The sequence below is a fragment of the Macrobrachium rosenbergii genome, chromosome 8, assembly GCF_040412425.1.
Source record: "Macrobrachium rosenbergii isolate ZJJX-2024 chromosome 8, ASM4041242v1, whole genome shotgun sequence".
In the NCBI taxonomy this organism is placed as follows: Eukaryota; Metazoa; Arthropoda; class Malacostraca; order Decapoda; family Palaemonidae; genus Macrobrachium; species Macrobrachium rosenbergii.
Window position 1 is genome coordinate 71,740,810 of NC_089748.1, and position 15,758 is coordinate 71,756,567.

The window sequence follows — 15,758 nt, forward strand, 5'->3', positions numbered from 1 at the left end:
CAGGCAGTTACAGGATGAGGATCTGTTGTTATATAGAAATCGTAACTGTACTAACACCACCCCGAGTATAGTTGATCTAACATTATAATACTAATATGAGGATTATCATCCACTAACGGACCGCCAACGATTATTAAACGTTTTTGCTTACCGAGAGAAATTGATTTGTTTCTAACAAGACACTTATTTCGTGGTGAATCGTTACTGCTAATCATAACTATTTTAGGTTATAGAGCACGAAATATTCGAGTGCATAATTATAAAGCACTGTAAATGTGTCTGTTGAGGGAAGAATGCAAGGTAGAATCGCCTACCTCGCCATTGCTTTGTAAACTATCGCGTTCTTTCATTATGGTTGTAGAGATCTGATGTAAAAAGTAAAATGTATTTCTTTATAGAAGAAAGTGATTTGATAATGAAATTATATCTTCTTTCCAATCGTGCTAGATCTTATTTCTTTAATCAAGACTTAAAGGGACAGTTATGTTCTCTCACATGAAGTTGTTACCTTTATTCTTGCACCCTCTTTTTCTTGTCTTTTATTGGTGATAAACATTTTGATATATTACATCATTTTCACATGCTTACAACTTTCATTGTACAGTATGTTGTATTTTGGATTACAAGATCGTTACCAAGATCCCTTACTATTTCCTAACTTCCTCTTTTTAAGCGGCCCCCCCCCTTTTTTTTTAATAACGGTCATGTGATTACTATGCATTAGGATTTCATAATGTTAGATACGGAAATGTCTGATTTATGCTGAGGATAATGCTAACATCTGGAAATATTAGGATTCAAGAAATATATCTATAATTTTTTAGTGCACAAGATGCTTCACCATACACACGTGAAATGTTTTCTGCATATGCAAATGAAGTTTGGAGCCCATCAGAATATCACTACCAAATCATGTCGTGGAAAACAACGTATATGAACGTATTGAATTCAAATAATTTTCCAAAATAAAACCTCTATTTGATTTGTCTCCTGCCGCCTCTTGAGCCAGCGATAAACAGTGGCTCTGGAAAGTCCAACCTCTGCTGCAATTTCCGTCGGGGACCCACCACTTTCGCTCATTCCAACGATGAACCCCCGCAAAGCGATGTTTTCTTTGCGTCTTTCCATTCCGTGATCTAGATTCAAATGGCTCAGCTTTGACCCGTGATACCAGCTCATCTCCGTTATAAAACAAGTTCACTCCCTATGAGATTGAACTATCTAATCTGAAGTCATATAATTCATCGATAAGTTATTTGTTATCTAAGTAACGTAAAAACTTATTTGAATGAATATCATTATCATAAGACACTAAATAACCTGAACATCATAACATCCAGTAACAAAACCGCCCCTTAATTCCCTAGGTAAACAATACCCCCTCACCTAGAAAGGAAGAAACAAACATCACAGACAAAGTTACCATTGGTTATAATCATACACTCGAATATCTTACTTATCATATTTTGAAATATCACCTTTTAGTATTTCGGTTGATATGATTTTTCCTAAGCATTCATTCAAAAATATTTTTTTGTTTTTTTATTTGTAACAAACAGACAAATTGTATTCTCTGGTGAAATGCTGCCCGATGACAATTTGAAGTCGGCTAGTAGTAGTATTATCATTATTATCAGATACACTAGAGTTTGGCTCATTACAGTTCTGTTTCTAGATAACAACCTCTAATAACCTCACCATGATAGCGGACATGAATATCATTATCATAAGACACTAAATAACCTGAACATCATAACATCCAGTAACAAAACTGCCCCTTAATTCCCTAGGTAAACAATACCCCCTCACCTAGAAAGGAAGAAACAAACATCACAGACAAAGTTACCATTGGTTATAATCATACACTCGAATATCTTACTTATCATATTTTGAAATATCACCTTTTAGTATTTCGGTTGATATGATTTTTCCTAAGCATTCATTCAAAAATATTTTTTTTATTTTTTTTATTTGTAACAAACAGACAAATTGTATTCTCTGGTGAAATGCTGCCCGATGACAATTTGAAGTCGGCTAGTAGTAGTAGTATCATTATTATCAGATACACTAGAGTTTGGCTCATTACGGTTCTGTTTCTAGATAACAACCTCTAATAACCTCACCATGATAGCGGACAAACCCTTCACAAAGACGGTCTATCAACTCGCAAACGCATAGCCGACTTTGCCCTAAGGACGGGAATGGCAGTCAAAATCCTATCATTTATACGTCTAGAATATCCTATAACGAGTGAAATGAGAGAACTTTTATCTCTTCATACACACACACACACACACACACACACACACACACACACACACACAAGCAATTACTTTATAAATTCATTATAACGAATTTCAGGATGTTACTGAGCTGTTATTTTTCATTTTACATGCAGAATGAGAGAATATGTTCAGTAATCATGTTAATTACGTACTTTGGTAGCCATATCTCATAAAAATAGCGAAACTAATATGCTAGAACTATATGTAGAAATCAGAGAAGAGTTTACCAATTAGCGCCTTCCTTACAAAACGTCTACGTGCAAGGATTCTTAAACTGCATATTCAGGAACCGCTAAGACTTCAGAGAGTTAGCATATTTCTCCATCGGTGGTATTTCGTCTCAACTCCCGTGAAGCTGACTGTACCTAATGGAATAATCCAGTGAGTACTGTACACTAGATTCATCAGACGGTGGGACAAAAACGTGACTGACACTTTCCTGTCTTAACCTGTGAGCACTCTCACGTTGGTCATCCTACACCTATTGTATGCCTCACAAAGAGCCTGTGCTTTACATCAATGTGACCTTATGTGTTTTTTGCTCTTGGAAGTAAAGTATGTGTGGTTATTTTATCTTATTAGTTAAAGGTTCTAAATGCAGTACCATGTACAATATACTGAAGTTGCATATTGTTGTAATATACTTGCAGTACTGTACACGGTTAAATTTATGCTTAAAAAGTAATTTTTTAAAAATGAGTGTCACTTTGTTCACCTGACAATCACTTCCTCAGATATTCTGAAACATCTTGTTGAAGTGAAACTGCATGTATTTAAGTTCTGTTACTTGCATTTCAGAATTAGCAATCACATCTCTGTAAGTCATAGTTAATCAAATTTATGAAAAAACAGTTTCTTACATGAATTTTTTTTAAGGTGATTGGGCCTTGCTCTGTTTCACTGAATAAGCATGTGCTCTGCAATTTTAAATTCTGTGGTTGAAAGAAGTGTAACTGCACTCATACATGTATAATGTACTACAAAACAGAGAATCATTGTTAATTAAATATTATATATAAAAACAGTTAAGAAATTTTTTTTTCTAAACTGAACCATGCTTCTGTTTCACTGTTTGAGCATGTACTCTGAAATTCTACAATTTTGTGGTTAAAGAAATGCAATTGCCCCAGCCTACCACATCCACACCCCATGAGTTCAAAACATCACTGTTTACTTCATTACATACCAGAGGAACTAGGCAATTAATATTTAAACTAAAATGTCCCAAGTCACCAAATTCACATTGTCATCTTCAAGATATTACATAATTTACTGCACATAATCTAATACTGTTTGGTACTTTGATATGCATTATATTTAATGCACCGTTTATTTATATTTTGTCATCTTTATGGTAAGAATTTGTGCTGTATATAATTTTTTCTCTGTGTATGTTTGTGTCTATGTACACAACTATTACATTGCAAAACACTACACACTTCCTGGGATCTCTCTCCAAACTTTTAATGCTGTATTTCAAATATGTCGCAACTCTGAAATCTAAAAGTTAGCTCTCAAAAAGATACAAAACTGAAAAAATTTGAAATCAGTCCTGAATTAGTGAAGGAATTAGATCAGTATTTACGTTAGTGAAGGTCAACCTGCATATATTACTATTTTTGTTTGTTGCTGCTTATAAAAATAAAAAGTAGACAAATTTTTTCATCACTTTCAATTCATTACAGTACTGGTTTCATTCTCTTTGAACTGCCCATAGTTTCATGGAAGTATGGAAGAAAATTTTAAACCATCCCATTACCCCTCCATATATCATAATGAATCTAAAAATTTTAACAACAAATACACAGCTGGGTGGGTTAGAGACCAAAAGAAACAGATGAACACTAAAAACAGAAAAAATGCACAGAGTTGTTTCTATGAATGCTTCAAAATTTGATAGAATATTTCACAACTGTTTACACATACCTGCTTTTTTCTACCACTCTGTGACAAGTCCCAGGGAATCTCATCAATTTGTGTCATCAATTTTTTTTCTTCCTCCTCAGAAATAAAGTTTAAAATAACTTTTACTCCTGGAAACCTGAGAGAAAAAACATTTAATATAAAAACTCTAATTTGTTTGGGAGGGTTTTTCAAGTTTCCGTATAATAACACAATTTGTATGCATTTTGAAGAGTAGTTAAGGTCAGTAGGGAAGTAGTTACAGTAAGTACAGTCGCTCTGAAAAGTTCTGGCACACTTTACAGTGCGTTTTAGACAACAGTTTACAAAATAGTAACTGGCAACTTTTACAAGGCCATCCCCCATGTGATATGTCACTTAGATTGCCACCAGATCATATGTAGCCTACTACAGGAAAATGTAGACTCAGATGAAATAATGAGTGCACTGTTGTTGTTGTTATCATCAAATTCCTTTCTAATGTTTTCCCATTTGTTCTTATTGAATTCAGCAGATGCCAATATTATAACAGACAGAGAGAGAGAGAGAAAGTGCCTGATGGTGTGTAAGCTATGCTGCTTGCTTCTCTTAAAATAATATTGTATTCTTTTGCCATAACCATAATCTATGTTTGCTTTGTATTGCTGCAACTAGCTACCACATTGTCCTTTAAGATATTAGGTAAAAGAGATACTGAATTTAATATGAATAAATATATTTATCTGTACTCAACAATATATTTACAATCTATACAACATTTTTCACATAGACCTATATGTTACTTATAAGAAATAAATGTAAATAAGTAGATGAATAAACAAATGAATGCAGTCCCTAGTCAAATCATTACTACATAAAACTACAGATACTGTGTTGTAGAATTTAAAGGTGATGAAAATGAGCATAGATCCTTATGCCTACTCCCTATCTCTGTATATACAAAAGTATTCATATAATAATTTTATTTAACATCTGTGTGAACTAGATGAATCATTATCAAAGGAAAGACATACTTAAATAAAATGAAATATCTCTAAAATATGCACTGAATATAACAGCTCTTGATTCTTATAATAGACCTATAGTGATACAAATATCCACTTCACAAGACAGGTCTATAGTGATATAAAAATCAAATCCTTATTGTAGACCTATAATGATATACAGTAGTGCCATTTTTATAATATGCTTACAAAGAGAAGTATAATGGTCTAATCTTTCTAACGGACCCATAATATAAATGCTGTTATGACAATAGTAAAACCTTCATTCTTGTGAATGGAACATTATGAAAAGAAGTAATATGACTGTTGTAACATACAATAAAAAAAACAAGCTAAAATTCACCTTGAGTGACACCTTTTTACTTGGACTGTTAGTCCTACTCTTTTTAAATGCTAGTTTTTTTTTCAACTTTCGCCCACCTAACCCTTTCTTCGTGTAATTTAATTAAAACTTGCCATGTTTTCCTGGAATGCCAACAGTGAAGACCCATCTCAATAAAGTTGACAGTCTACTGATTTGTGTTAAATGATTTGTTTTCCCACCCAGACAATGAGTGACAGTCATAATGAACTGTAGCACTCAAATATGAAAGAAATATTCTTTTTTTTCAGATTGGAATGAATATTTCTAGATATGAACATTCATTTGATTATCTGAGTCTTATACATAAGTATTCGAATACAATAACAGAAAAGAAAATGCTCACAGTTATTGAGATTTTGAAGATCATCATGCTACATGCTTCAATTCTCTAATATCACCAATCGATAGTTTTGGGTTTCAAAATGTTTCATTAAATTTTGTTAACTCAAGTTATTTTTCTGCCAATTTTATATATATTGTTTGTATGTATATTAATCTTATTCTGATTGTAAAGTTTGGTTACTATGTGATTTTAAAAAGAAAAAAATATCTTTTGATGAGCAAAATTCAATGAAAAGTGTGCCAGAACTTTCCAGGGCAACTGTACAAAAGGACTGCAGACAAGATGTAATCATCTGATAATCAGCAGATTGTAACAGAGAGATGGTAGGTTCAAATTATGCGATACATAGTATTAAGTACTTTAACCAGACCACTGAATAAAATCCTGTACTTAACTCTCATAGGGCTGGCCAAAACAAAAGGGATTTGTCTTTAATAAAAGAATATAGATGGTTAACCCTCAAACGCCGAGCCTCTATTTACAAAACGTCTCCCGTATGCCGGCGGCGTTCGGGAGCTAGCACCGAAGCGGAAAAAAAGTTTTTTTTCAAAAAATCACAGCACGCTTACTTTTTAAGATTAGGAGTTAATTTTTGGCTCCTTTTTTTCTCATTGCCTGAAGTTTAGTATGCAACCATCAGAAATGAAAAAAATATCATTATCATATATAAATATTGGAATATATGACAGCAAAAAAAAAAAAAAACATATAATTGTATACAAATCGCGCTGTAAGCAAAACGGTTACAGCTAATGAGTTACTTTTTTTTAGTTGTATTGTACACTAAATTGCGATGATTTTGGTATATAACAGATTGTAAAACAATGAAAGCAACACAGAGAAAATATTATCACAAAATGGTGCATGAATTTGTAACGTGCGGACGTAAAAAAATGTTTTTTTAAAAAATTAACCATAAATCGAAATATTGTGCTAGAGACTTCCCGTTTGTTGAAAAATGAAGCTAATTGATTGAATATTACTAGACTGTAAGTTTTTTAGCTTACAATTGCAGTTTTTGACCATTTCGGTCGAGTTAAAGTTGACCGAAAGTCGAATTTTTTCTATTTATCGTGATTTTATATGAAAATATTTCAAAACTGATAAAAGCTACAACCATGAGTTATTTTTTGTTGTATTGTACATGAAATTGCGCACATTTTCATATATAAAACTTTATGTAACGACTAATATAAAACAGTGCAAATATTACGACAACGTGACGAAAAGAATTTCTGAGATGTTAGGCCGAGTTACGCGGATGTAAGGAAAATGTTTTTTTCAAAAATTCACCATAAATCGAAATATTGTGCTAGAGACTTCCAATTTATTGCAAAATGAAGGTAAATGATTGAATATTACTAGAATGTAAGAGTTTTAGCTTACAATTGCGTTTTTCGACCATTTCGGTCAAGTTAAAGTTGACCGAAGGTTGAAATTTTGGCAGTTATCGTGATTTATGTGAAAATATTTCAAAACTGATAAAAGCTACAACCATGAGCTATTTTCTGTTGTATTCTACATGAAATTGCGCACATTTTCATATATAAAAGTTTATGTAATGACTAATGTAAAACGATGCAAACATTACGACAACGTGTGAAAGAATTTCTGAGATGTTTAGCGAGTTACCGTGTGCAGGCGTAAGGAAAGTTTTTTTCAAAAATTCACCATAAATCGAAATATTGTGCTAGAGACTTCCAGTTTGTTGCAAAATGAAGGTACATGATTGAATATTACTAGAATGTAAGAGTTTTAGCTTATAATTGCGTTTTTACCATTTCGGTCGAGTTAAAGTTGACCGAAGGTTGAAATTTTAGCAGTTATCATGATTTATATGAAAATATTTCAAAACTGATAAAAGCTACAACGATGAGTTATTTTCTGTTGTATTCTACATGAAACTGCGCACATTTCCATATATAAAACTTTATGTAACGACTAATATAAACGGTGCAAACATTCGACAACGTGATGAAAATTTCTGGCGCGGACTTAAGGAAAAAGTTTTTCAAAAATTCACCATAAATCGAAATATTGTGCTAGAGACTTCCAATTTGTTGCAAAATGAAGGTAAATGATTGAATATTACTAGAATGTAAGAGTTTTAGCTTACAATTGCGTTTTTACCATTTCGGTCGAGTCAAAGTTGACCAAAGGTTGAAATTTTGGCAGTTATCGGTTTTATATGAAAATATTTCCAAACTGATAAAAGCTACAACCATGGGTTGTATTTTGCTGTATTTACATGAAATTGCGCACATTTTCATATATAAAACTTTATGTAACGCTAATATAAAACAGTGCAAAAATTACGACTAAATGACGAAAGAATTTCTGAAATTTTTGGCCGAGTTACCGTCTATGGGCGTAAGGAAAAAGTTTTTCAAAAATTCACCATAAATCGAAATATTGTGCTAGAGACTTCCAATTTGTTGCAAAATGAAGGTACATGATTGAATATTACTAGAATGTAAGAGTTTTAGCTTACAATTGCGTTTTTACCATTTCGGTCGAGTCAAAGTTGACTGAAGGTTGAAATTTTTGTAGTCGACGTGATGCGTCCACTTGGCACCAACAGACAATTTTAGTCGACGTATGATACGTCCAGTAGGCGTTTAAGGGTTAAACTGAAAATGATGAAGATTCTGGTAAATTTTTTTACTGATTTATTTCAACAACTGTCATTCCTTGCTGGATGAAGTTTGGATATTCACATAAGATATGTAAAATTGTTAGTGTTACCAGGCAACTCATTGTTGGTGTTAGTAGGTGACTCATTAAATATCCAATGTTTGACCAACTGAAGACAAGATATAATTACTTAAGATATAATGTTGGGTTTTTGAGATGTTAAAAGCTCCCTGACTAGGATGGTTACATTTAATCTGGTCATGGTAATGCCAGCATTGGCTGCTTAATTGGAATCCTCATTTCCCTTCACGGTAACATGAGCAGAGATCAAACATATTTTCACATTTACAAGAGCTTCACATAATTTGTAGAATTTAATTTGAATCTGCTGTCCAAGAGAATTCTCCTGAGCAGTTCTGAAGGGTTTCAATAGCCTTTTTGAGTCAACGGAAATAAGAAATGTCCGTGAAATTGCTTTATGTGAATGGTAGCGAATCCTATGCCTATATGGGACGGGTGGAGGATGTGGGTATTTATGAAAATGTTATCTTTGTTCAAACAAATTTTGAGAGTGAAAATCACTTGCTCATATTTTTATTGCTCTTCATATAGTTACTAGGTCACTTTGTAGAGACACTGGGATTCCCCACTTTTAACTTGTAACAATGTATTTAGGGATGAATTAAAAGCACCAGTCCAGAATCTTGGTTCTTCATTATGAATAGATTTAAGTTTTTAATGTCAAGTCAGATGCTGATCCATATGACTGATTTCCATAGTCTAGTACTAATAATACCAATAATGTTTATCTACCTGCTCCTCGGGCTGTATTACAAGAGTTTTCTGATCAGATTTAAAGTATTTGTCATTTAACTTTTGTATATGCAACAGGAGGCTGCCAGTTTAGATGTGTATCAAATGATAGATTTAAGAACTTGATACTCTGACTTTTGAGTGTTGCTTTTTCTCTCATTTTTATTTCAATTTCATATTTTTTCCATGACATCTCTATAGAATATAACTGCCTTCCTTTTTTCAACAGATAATTCAAACCTAGGAATCCCATGATTCAACCTTAGTTATGGCCTAATTAAGGATTTGTTGGGTATGTCACGGACTTGATGCAGTGAATAAAATCCTTGTAGCTATTATTTTTTACCCCCAAAGGTAACTGTTCTGCAATGTCGTTAATTGCCAATATAAGTATGCTGTAGTGTACTATTAAGAGCACTAACTTTAGGAACTCCACTTTCGAGTTTTTATGTTTTGGAATAAATAATATGTAAGTACGTACTTGGAAAGTCCAATCAGTTAGGAAGGCTCTTTATGAATACTGGTAGGTAAATAATAAAAATGTTAACTCTTTCGCTTACTGATAACTGATACAGATGTCATCCAAATTTAAGTCCTTTGCATTTTTATAAAGTATGCAAAGTAAAAAAAAAAAAGAAAATATTGCACATACCAGCAGCCAAGATAAGGATCATTTTCGCTGAGTGTTCCCGATATTTTTTCTTATAAATATGTTGCATGTATGTTTATTTGCTTTGCATATTTTTAGAGAGAGAGAGAGAATACTTATTTACATATACGTAATGTGTACATTTATTTGATTTGTTTAGTTTTAGATTTTTATTCAATAATTACATCATTTATCTTTTTTTCTATGCATATGTAACATGCATGTTTATTTGTTCTGTATAGTTTTAGATATTTTATAATTACATCATTTATCTTTTATCTGAGAGAGAGAGAGAGAGAGAGAGAGAGAGAGAGAGAGAGAGAGAGAGAGAGAGAGAGAGAGAGAGAGAGAGAGAGAGAGAGAGAGAGAGAGAGAGACTCTTTTCATGGAATATGTGACGCTAGTTTGTCATTCAATTTTTCATATTTTCCCTTGTATAATTACAACTTTTGCATTGCAATACATAGGTAATTTAACTGGGTGTACTACGGATAACAAGTGAAGACTTTACCACAAATAATTTTTTTGACAGCGTAGTTGCTGTTGAGTCCTTTAAGAGTTACCTTCCATGGTCTACTAGAGCTCCACGGAGACCAAACTAATATCCAAGAATTCTCTACTAGTTGGTCTTTTTGGCTAAGGATTTTGTTGCAATGATTAACATTATAACACGTGATGGAGTGTATGTCAAAAGAACCTGCAAGAAAGAGAAGTGACTATTGCGCATGCGCATCCGCCCTCTTGTTTACAACTGGGCCGTTAAAGACCAAGGAGCCATTAACTCTCTTTGGTCTATTGCAAACAGTTCGCGTTGTTACCTGCGCTCCGAAAAAATTTGACTTTTTTTCTCCATTTTCATTATCGATGATCTTGGAAACATCAAAAATAGCAAGATAAGTGCTTAATATTAAGTTCCAGTTAAAAGTTTTAGTTTTAAACCTTTGGAATTGATAATCTTATAAAAGCTGGAACCTGGCTCATTGATTGCTAGCCTACCTAGTTTCATAAAGAGTCGATTGCTACCTAGTTTCATAAAGCGAAAATTGTTTTAAATTCTAATTAAATGTTTTAACTAAAAGAAATGTTCCACAACTTATTATTAATACAGAAAATCCCTTCAGATTATACAATGTCTACAATAATGAAGGCAGTAAGTGACAATAATTTAGACCAGATTAATACTGGATGTTGTTTGTAGCAGTAAGTGACAATAATTTAGACTAGATTAATACTGGATGTTGTCTGTAGCCTATGTCCAAGGATTACATTCCCTTAAGTGGCCTAGCTTAGACCGAGGACCCGAGTATCAGATAACAACAATATCTGGGGAAAATAAATCGATAGCCTAACAATAAGGCTACATATTGGTATAAATTTTTTCCTTTTATATAAGCCTGTGCACTTAAGCATGAGCTAAATACTCCAGGACTAGCCTAGGCATTATCTTATATCAAGTTAAGTGATAACTTTTTATGAAACATCCCATTTTTGGACTAAAAAGTTAGCCTAGACCATGTAACCTTGGACTAGATGAAATAGTAATTAGGACTAGATGAAACAGTAATGACTACAGTACATACTAAGGTAGGCTAATCATGTTTTATGTAACCCATACACTTTAAGTGTGAATTAAATAATACAGATTAGGCAGTAGCCTAGATTAGAGTAAGTTATAGCCTGGCTATAAGGTTGCACATTAGTGAGTTACTGTTTTATATAGTAGACCAAATAGCCTAGTATTGGATATAAACAACAGCCTGGGTTAGACAAAAAATAGTAGACTAACTGTAAGGTTACATATTAGTAAGTTTTCTGTTTTTATATAGCCTAGCCTATACATTTAAGAGTGATCTATAATAATCTAGATTAGGCAATACCCTATACTAGGTTAAGAAAGAACAAATAAGCCTAGGATTATATATAAACAGTATCCTAGGCTCAATAAAATCACCTAGTCTTTATGACTTTGTAGCCTATCTGTAAGGCTACATACTAGTAGGGTCTTATGTAGCCTATATCCTTAAAGGTGATATAAACCTAGAATATCCCATTATTAACTTAAAACAGCGATGGCCGAATATCAGATAAAAGGGTATTTTCAGCCACATACAACAGAAAACCAGATTATAAGACTATTATTTTCTGTAAAGTTTATATCCTTAAGTTTTAAACAAGACTAGAATAGGTTAAGCAAGAACCTTCTAAGAAACCCTCTATTCTTAGCTTAACGTACATTATACTAGAAGCATTAACCTAAGCTATATAAAACAGTAGCTTGGGTTAGTTAAACAAATTAGTTCATAAGAGTTAGTCTGAATGGCATGACAATTGGAATTAAAAATTTCATTCAGCCATGCAAAAGGGCTAACAGTGTATAAGTAATACAGCCATATACAGTTATGAAAACTAACCTAAACCTTAAAGGGTTTAACACAGATATTTAATTAAATGTATTGCAACTGCACACCTGTAATCAAGCTAACCTGTAATATGGAAACCATATGAGGAACTACAGAAGTGTCCCTCACTTAAAAGCAATTAATACTAACTAGCTTCTAATTACAACTTGCTTTATATCACTAAAGGGCCACCATTAGGCAGGGTCCTCAGTTCAAGTTCTGTAGCAAATTGCTCAGTTCACTTTTTGCCTGTGAGTACAAACCATACCAACTGCCAAGAGCATAGTCCTTGTAAAAAAACAAGGAAAATTTACTTGGTCGCCAGATGTGGGCGTGATTTGTAGTATGCTCCTGGCAGCAAGTTTTAAGGATGAAACAGCTACTTTTTAAGCTGTCTCAATGGGTCCTAGGGTTCAGTAGGGGTGAGAAAGGGGGAGACTATATAACCCTTTCTCTGAACAACATCAATGTTGGGGCCAAAGCCAATAACATCAGTCCCAACACCTCCCAGGTTAACCCCGCGGAGGAAAAAGAGGAATCTTTACATGGGGTTGACATTCTTACTAAAGAATATGAAGTGGACATTGCCATTGAAATGGCCCTGCTGAACCCAGATGGCTCAGGGACACAAATTTTAGCTAGCCATGGGAGAAATCTTCCAGAAGGAATTCTATTCCCTATGCAGCTATTGTTGTTGAATAGGATCTTTCACCCAAAAGGGATACTAGGATCCACCTAACTCTGACTAAAATGACTACATTTTCACAGGGGGATAGTAACTTACCCAGGACTTCTGCCCCTTGATTAACCCTTAAACGCCGAGTGTCTATTTACAAAAGTGTCTCCTGTATGCCGGCGGGGTTTGAGAGTTAGCGCAGAAGCAGAAAGTTTTTTTCAAGAAATCACAGCACACTTAGTTTTTAAGATTAAGAGTTCATTTTTGGCTCATTTATTTGCCATTGCCTGAAGTTTAGTATGCAACCATCAGAAATGAAAAAAAATATCATTATCACATATAAATATTGGAATATATGACAGCACAAAAAAAAAATTTCATATATAATTGTATACAAATTGCGCTGAGAGCAAAACGGTTAAAGCTAATAAGTTATTTTTTTTTGTTGTATTGTACACTAAATTGCAATGATTTTGGTATATAACAAATTGTAAAACAATCAAAGCAACACACAGAAAATATTATCACATAATGATGCATGAATTCGTAACACGCAGACGTAAAAAAAAGTTTTTTTCAAAAATTTGCCATTTATCTAAATATTGTGCTAGAGACTTTCTGTTTGCTTCAAAATGAAGGTAAATGATTGAATATTACTAGAATGTAAGAGTTTTAGCTTACAATTGCAGTTTTCGACCATTTCGGTTGAGTCAAAGTTGACCGAAGGTCAAATTTTTTCTATTTATCATGATTTATATGAAAATATTTCAAAACTGATAAAAGCTACAACCATGAGTTATTTTTTGTTGGATTCTACATGAAATTGCACACATTTTCATACATAAAACTTTATGTAATGGCCAATAGAGAACGGTGCAAAAATTACGACAAAGTGACTAAAGAATTTCTGAGATATTCGGCAGAGTTAGCGACGATGTAAGGAAAAAGTTTTTTCAAAAATTCACCATAAATCAAAATATTGTGCTAGAGACTTCCAGTTTGTTGCAAAATGAAGGTAAATGATTGAATATCACTAGAATGTAAGAGTTTTAGCTTACAATTGAACCACGCGGGCGTAAGACCTGGTCGAGCCGAGGACCGAGCCAGGTTCATACCCCCACATGGTAGAGCTCTGAGGAGAACACTCCCCAGAGTTCTTCCTTTCCGACTCACGCCCCCTGGAAGAAACCGAAGGGGCGATGGGGGCAGGCGAGGAAGATCGGGCGCTCCCACTGGCTTTACTGGCAGAACCAGCAGAGGCAGTGGGCCGAGAGCGGTCACCAACCCGCGGTGATGACGAGCTCCCGGGTGGAGGAGACTGCTTTAGCCCAGGCGAAGCAATCTCCCGAGGAGAGCGGAGCGGTCGCGAGAGCCGAGCCGCGGACTCGCCTCCCCCAAGCCAGGCTGGCTGCGCGGTCGTGGCCGGGGACTGGGAGAAGTCGAGCGCGGGGCTGGCTGGCGCAAGCTTGCACTGTCCTCTGGACACGCCCCAGTCTTCTTCGAGGCCGTAGCGTCTTGGGAAGACTGAGCAGGGGACCTCTTCTCCACCTCTCCTTGCGTTCGGCCCCGCAACCTGACTTGGCACTTAAAGGAGTGCCAGCAGGAAGAGCCGGAGCACCTGATGCCCAGGCTCTTTCTCTCGCCCCACGCTCTGGTCTGTATGGCGAGAAGTTTCTCCCGTATCAGACTGGGGTACCCGGGTCTCCTTCTGGACCGGGGTACTCGGAGCAACTCGCGAACGAGTGTCTGACGCGGACTCGCTGGCCTTCGAAGCAGGAATTTTCTTAGGCACAGCGGGGGGAGTGCAGGTCTTGGACTGCACGCCCTTGGCTCCCAATGCCACTGACCCAGAGGCCAGCGCAGCGGTTCCCTGATCCGAGACTCAGGAAGAGCCGACAAGAGATCCCACTGCCTTCCCTGTGGAAGGAGGCAGACCCAGGGTCGATGGGATGGGGACAGGAACAGACGAAGGGCCGGGCTGGAACGTAAGGCGAGGAACAGTGGTTGTAGACAAGCCAGGGTCAGCAACGGGGGCAGCAACAGTCACATACGGGTATGATGACATCACCATGTAGGCGGGGCCAGCTCGCGTGAACGGGGCCAGGAAGCCAGGCGGCAGCGGTACAGCGTGTTGCAACGCAGGGGAAGCCGAAACCTGGGTGTCGAGGTGTGAGGCTACCGACACCGGGAGCTGCGCAAACCTGGACATGGTGACAGTCGTAGTAGTGGCTGTCGTTGCTGAGTGAGTGGTAACTGGAGTGGAGGACAGTGGAGCCAATCCCTCCAGTGACGTGCCAGGTAGGCCCAGGTGTAGCCAGGTTGAGGTTGGGTTCGAAGCCTGGCTATCCAGCCCGAGACCTGAAGTAAGAGTCGGGTTATTACGAGAAGCCTCCACCCGCTCTAGAGGAAAAAACTCCCCTCCAGAACGGGAAGAGACCTCTGAGAGGATGTCCCGGTCCAACTCTCCCCCGTGCCCTTCCACAAATGATGAAACAAAAGAGGAAGGGGAAGGGGAGTCCTCACCCGAGGGAGAGGGAGCAAGCAGGGGAAGCTCGCCGGGAGGGAGAAACGAGCCCGACACATTCGCCACCACTGGAGTCGTTGGGGCGTGTTTCCCTCGGATGACTCCTTGGTAGGCTTACGACGGTAACGTCTCCTCCCCTCGAACTTCTTCCATTGCTCGGGGGAC

The 15,758-nt window shown here is 36.1% G+C and overlaps 1 protein-coding gene across 4 annotated transcripts in view; it reads right to left on the reverse strand.

The window, feature by feature from the left end:
* Positions 1-15,758, reverse strand: part of LOC136840980 (alpha-ketoglutarate-dependent dioxygenase alkB homolog 4) — a 77,405-nt gene that overhangs the window by 3,232 nt on the left and 58,415 nt on the right. For all 4 annotated transcript variants that reach the window (XM_067107986.1, XM_067107988.1, XM_067107987.1 and 1 more), the window contains one exon: positions 4,212-4,326. In XM_067107986.1, the coding sequence (XP_066964087.1) occupies positions 4,212-4,326 (115 nt within the window). The remainder of the gene's footprint in view (positions 1-4,211; positions 4,327-15,758) is intronic.